The sequence below is a fragment of the Chiroxiphia lanceolata genome, chromosome 13, assembly GCF_009829145.1.
Source record: "Chiroxiphia lanceolata isolate bChiLan1 chromosome 13, bChiLan1.pri, whole genome shotgun sequence".
Classification (NCBI taxonomy): Eukaryota; Metazoa; Chordata; class Aves; order Passeriformes; family Pipridae; genus Chiroxiphia; species Chiroxiphia lanceolata.
The window spans coordinates 7,497,155-7,503,270 of NC_045649.1; the positions used below are offsets into that span (position 1 = coordinate 7,497,155).

Below are 6,116 nucleotides of genomic sequence, written 5' to 3' on the forward strand. Positions count from 1 at the left end.
AGCTCCCAAAGGGCACCCACCCCTGCCCCGAGCCCTCCCAGCAGCCACAGGAGCGTTAGGAGGAGGACGGGAGCCTGGAGAAAGGATTTAGAGCATTCCAGGCAGTTAAAGCTGGCACAGCTCGGCTGCAGGAGGAATAGCTGAGGATCCCAGCTACTCCAAGAAATAGCTACCACCTACCTGCACACAAGATTGCTCACCCTGGTGTGAGCCACGTTAACACTCTGGGACAGGGAATGTTTGGTGACAGGGATGAGGAGGCAGGGATGAGGTGACGGGGATGGGGTGACAGGGATAAGGTGATGCCATGGATGTTTTTCTGACCAATGTTCTGCACAAAGATGTATTGGAGGGTTGTCTGCAGTCCCCACGCTGAGGGGGTCCCTTTCTGTCATTCCTGGGATTCTAATGGGGTCCAAGAGCCACATCCTCATCAGGTCCCATACAATTGTCTGGGCTGTCCTTATGCTCACTGGAAAACAATGGATGCTCCTGGGGGGATGTTCAGCCCAGGCTGTGGTGGGTGTTCCATGGGCCAGGGTTCCTGCAATGGTTTCCAGGCAGAATCACACAATCATGGAATGGTTTGGGTTGGGAGGGACTTTAAAGCTCATCCAGTTCCACCCCCTGCCATGGACAGGGACACCTTCCACTATCCCAGGTTGCTCCAAGCCCCACCCAACCTGGCCTTGAACACTTCCAGGTAGTTCCCAGGAGCTTTATTTGGTTCTTATAAACCTCAGAAAAGGTTATTACAGCTTTCCCAAAATGTTACCTGAACACAGATCACTGTGTCCTGCCCTGATGTTTGCCATCACCAGAAGGCCTGGAGAAACAATTGTGTTTATTGGGAAATGTCCTGTGGAGACTCCTCCAAACCATCCCCAAACACCTGTATGATCCAATAAATGGGGTTTTTTCTTCCTTTTCATTGACCACCCGGTAAAACAACCAATTTCATTTTTTTAAGGCCAGACTTCCTATGGGAATGACACAGGGAAGTCCATGTCTTGATCTGTGGGTGCATCCGGGTGTTTGCTTGGCAGCCTAAAAAAATTCACTGAGGGTTTCTGGGCACTTTGGGATCATTTGTTGAGGTGTAAATCAGGGTTTGCCCATCCACAGACCTGCCTGGACCCTACACAGCTCCTGACCCTGCTACAAGGCAGCCTCGGGCAGAATTCCAACATTCTAACTCCTCTCCTTCTCTTTCTCTTCCAGGGTTCAGCTCCCATCCTGGTAGTCATGGTGATCTTACTAAATATTGGAGTCGCCATTTTGTTTATTAACTTTTTCATCTAATTCAAGACTGTCTTGTTTGCAAAAATAACAGTTACATGTATGAATGGGGGAAAAAACAAACAAACAAACAAAAAACAAAAACAAACCGGAACCAAACAACAACAACAAAACAAAGGGAAAAATCATAACTCGAACTGTCCTCCGACAATTTCCAAGTCTTTTCACAGAAGAACAACAAACGATCGAGTCTCACTCACAGTTTGCCTTTTTTCCTGGGTAATGTTTTTTGGATTTTAGCCAAAATTCTTTGCTTGTATAACACTATGCTGTGTGGCATGGCAAAATGCTATCAACACTCTGCCCCCCCAACACTGGGAAGGATGAGAAGGAATCCCAACAAAAGAAAACCTCATTTCCCTTCCCCTCACCACCCCCCCCAAAAAAAAAAAAAATATGGTCATAACAGCAGTAATGAACCCCAAACTGGAAATGAGATGGGGGGACCATGGGGAGAGTTTGTTTGATGTATGTACGGGTGCTGGGACGCTCCAGGCTGAGTTTCCCAGGGAAATCCACAACAGCTTTAATGACAAATGGGAGAGAAAAGCAAAACCATGCTTTTCTCCCTTTGGAAATGGAGGAATGTTGCTGTAAGAAGGAGGAGAGAAGGAGCACAGGGAAGGCATGAACCCTGTCTGGATGGAAAAGATGGGAGAAGGGGCCCCATTTTGGTATTTGTTTTTAAAACAAAGCAGCAATTGGCCTTTCCCAAAATTCCTTGGGGCAGGGGGGGAATAGGGAACATGAGGTGTGAGCAGCAGGCCCACCACCCTCCTGCCTTCACTCCTCCTCCCCAGGCTGCTCCCTGACATGGCAAGGCTGGAAAAACACCCAGTGCTGCTTTTAATTCACAGCCAATTTCTCCTGGGTAAAAACATGTCCCTGGATTCCCCAAAAAAAAACTTGGAGGCACTGTCAGCAACCCGACTTGCTGGTCATTGTGCCGTGCTGGTGAGGAGCATCCCAGCCCATCCCATCCCAAAGTGTGTGCACGGAGATGCCGGGGAGCAGATTGGTGGGGAGGGACAGGGGAGAGAGGGCTCAATTCCGACCCACTTGGGATAACAATAAAACAAAACCAAGCAAAAATAAACCTGTTTTTCCAAGGCATCTGGGGAGGAGCACTGGAGCATGTCCCAGAGAGGAGGGAGAGGGTGGTGGGTTTGTCTCTTACATCTTGCTGTGGACTGTTTCAGACATCATGCTTGGGCTCTGAGCATGTAGTATTTTGCACTTTGTAATGCAGGATGTATATTCCAGCTTCCAACATGTCCCTGTAAAAAAAAAAAAAAAAAGAAAAAAAAAAGAAAAAAAAAAGAAAATCCAACCAACCATCATTGGCAATGGCAGCCTCTAAGGATGTATTCTTTTCTTTCTTTTTTTTTTTTTCTATGTCACTTAATTTGTTTCTACCATCTTTGTACTATGCCTGCCTTGATTTTGTCCCCTCCCCTTCCCCACGGATAATCTGCATACTCATTAAAGATGCCGTATCCCTGTTCTGAGCTGTCATGGTCCCAATCCCAGTGCGGTCTCAGCTCCATTCCTTGGAAGTGGCCAATGGCCCCTCGCTTTCCCAAGGGACTGTTCCCTCCCCCCAGGTGGAGATCGGCTTTGCCGGTGATCCACCACCACCAGGCACAATTCCAGTGGCTCCTTTGGGATTTGGTACGTCCAGGGACCAAATTCCACCCTCAGTTCTCCCCACTGCAGCTCTGTGCGAGTGTGGCAGCACCCGAGGGTGGGATGAAACCCTCACATGGATATTTGGGGGGGTGGGAAAGGAGGGGGAAATCCCTCCTGGACATTCACATCCAGAGTTGTTGGATACAGCCCGGATTTGTGGACTCAGCTTTGCTTTGCTTCTGTTTTAGCTGTTTCTCTGCTACCTTTTCAGCAGATTTCTTATTACACTGCACTGGATTGCTATATTTTTAACCAGAAATAAACTAAGGATTAGAGCATGTGCCAGTTAAATTCAGTTCTTTTCCTTACATGGTCTGATTCCCTCCTGTCGCAGCTTTTCCTCCTCTTTTCCTTCCTTTCCCTTTCCAGGCAGAGGGCTATGGGTGGACAGGGGAAAGGAGAACTTTGAAATTTAAATTTCCACAGTAACTGTCCATCATCCTCCCACCTCTTCCTTTTTTGTTGTTGTTTTGGCTTTCCCTTTTGGGTCCTTAGTCATCATTTTTTCCCTCTTGAATGGTCTCTGCACACTCGAAATGAGCCAAATAACGACACGTTGTGATTGCAGCCCTGGGAACTCACCCTGGGGTTTGTGATTCTGGTTTTACTCTTTGCAAAGACACTTGAGGAGGAGGGGTTTTTTTGGACATTCAAGTGCAGATGACACAAAGGTCCCATCAGGAGCTGATTAAACAGATCACTGTGAACACAGTAGGATATTTAGATACATATAAACCAGCACAAAAACGCCTCATTACCAACCCAATCAAAGTACTAGTGATTCCCTGACTCGTTTTTCCCACTGGTAGACTGACTAGTTATGGCTGTTCTTGCCCCTGGACCAGCACAAATCCAATGTGGATTTTTAACTTCTCTGTTCCAGTCAAGCTCAGTAGGAAAGACAGTCAAAGACTAATATTAATTGGCTCTCAAACCACGTGGTTAAAAAATAATGATGCCTTTCTTAATCCTGGGGAGCTGAGCAATTTTTCTTAGTCCTGGGCTTTTCACATTTGCCCAAGGCCAGAAATATTCTTGAGAAGTAGCCCAGAGAGAGAGGTAATTCAGTGCATTTCCCTGTCTTATGAGCCCTGGTTCCTGCAGATCTACCTGAGGCACATTAAAATGTCTATCAACAGGGCACATAAATCCATGGAAATTGTCCAGACCTGCTGTTTTATGTCCATGCTGGCAGATGCACGTGGACACTTCAGGTCTAGATCATTTTTTAGGCTGCAATGGAATTTTTATGTTCCTACAGCAGAACCCGAAGCACGAGGAGGGGCTGGGGCTCAGGGAACCATCCCACCTGCTGTCACAGCAGATCCACAGGGAAAAGGGCACCTGTCCCTCCCCAGGGAGACTCGGGACCTGGGCCAGACCCCACCTGTGTGAGGGATGGGCTGGTCTGTCAGTGCATCCCTGGGGAAGACAAAAAGGAAGGAAGGGAATGAAGACAAACCCCTCTGCCTGCTCCTGCCACGTCAGCTTCTCACCAGCCCATCTGGCGTCTGGGTTGCTGTACCCGAGACCCAGATTCTGGGACTCTCCAGGGCCTGATCTTCCAGAGATACTGAGCTGTGGCAGCATCTATTTACCTCGTGTGGAGTTGGGAAGTGCTGCTGGGAAAAAACCATCCAGACTGCAACAGAAGGGGAGGGGCAACAGGAGAAATGATGTCGGATGGATGGTGAAGGTCTTAACTGAAACCTAAGGACTAATTACACACCCTGACAGGCTTTGCCAAGTTAAGGGGGGGTGGGAAAGCAGGAATTTTTGGAAGCTGTCAGAAGGTGAGGTTGGCTCCAAGGGTTTGTGCCAAGGTGGAACCGAGCAGAGGCAGGATGGGATCTCCTGCCTGTGCTGCAGCTTCGGGGCCTGTGGGTGAGGTGTTTGCACAGAACAGAGGCCCTGCACAATCTGGACACTGTGGCAGGGTTTCCTGGTTTAGGGAAACACATCAACTCCTGGCACAACCCCTACATGAACTGCATCAGCTGTAGGATCATAGAACCACAGGGTGGTTTGGGTTGGAAGGGACCTTAAAGACCACCCAGTCCCACCCCCTGTCATGGGCAAGGACACCTTCCACTATCCCAGGTTGCTCCAAGCCCTGTCCAGCCTGGCCTTGGACACTCCAGGGATGGGGCAGCCACAGCTTCTCTGGGATGTTTAGTGCTGGTTGGATCCACCCACCCGGTGGTATTGCTGGAGCAAGAGAGTGGAAGTTTTGCCAATACAAACTAGACCAAGAATGAACCCAGACTGCAGGAGGAAGTACGAGATCAAGGCAAACAAGGAATTTGCCAGCAGATGCCTCTAGTTCCCCTCTACCAGAGAAGGGTGAGGGAGAATCTTTCCCTGTACAAAGCTAACCTTCATCCTTGGCACTGCTGCAATCCAGCTTCAGCTCCAGGGAAAAAATCTGTCAGTGTGTATCCCTGGATTTGCAAAGGGAAGAAATGGTGAAGTAAATCTGGAAAGAAGTGTGTTCTCCCCTGTCTGGTTGGACCTCTGGACTGGGGTCCTGTGCACAGTTGCTGCAACTTTAAAGCTACTATTTTTCAAACAAAAGTAAATTAGTAAAAAAATAATTCAAACAAAATCTGCACATGCAGTGGCAGATTCCCCAAAACTCTGCACACAGACATGGACTCACCACTCACAAAGGATCAAATGCCCACAAGACCAAGGTGAACTCACCCCGTGACCCCAGGGTGACTGAGCATGGGTTCTCTCCCAGGTTATCAATAAAGGGTTTGCTTTGTTTTCACCTTTCCCAGGTTATCAAGAAAGGGTTTGTTTTCACCTCTCACCTGTTAGTTTGTGGGGAAGGTCCCTCCCTACCAAACATGTTTTTCCCTTGACAATTCCATCCCCCTGGCAGCCTGCACTGTTTAATCCTCCTTCCATTCTAATTATCCACATCCCAGCCCTGCTCTCCTGGGATTTGGCTCCCTGGTGATGTCCCTGCAAGTGCAATACCCCTGGCACCTGGATTTCCCTGCACAAGGACAGTCAGTCCTGGTGGCACCTCAAGTCATCCCTTGTTTGATGCAGCACACACTTGGATCCCATCTGTTGTCCCTATGGACACAGCACTGCTCTGCTGGGAAGGGAGTGATGCC

At 48.6% G+C, this 6,116-nt stretch overlaps 1 protein-coding gene across 1 annotated transcript in view; it reads left to right on the top strand.

Annotated features, from left to right (window-relative positions):
* Positions 1-3,279, top strand: part of JPH3 (junctophilin 3) — a 55,821-nt gene extending 52,542 nt beyond the window's left edge. The window contains exon 5 of the mRNA XM_032701371.1: positions 1,222-3,279. Within this exon, the coding sequence (XP_032557262.1) occupies positions 1,222-1,302 (81 nt within the window). The 3' untranslated portion in view covers positions 1,303-3,279. The remainder of the gene's footprint in view (positions 1-1,221) is intronic.
* The last annotated feature ends 2,837 nt before the right edge of the window (positions 3,280-6,116 follow it).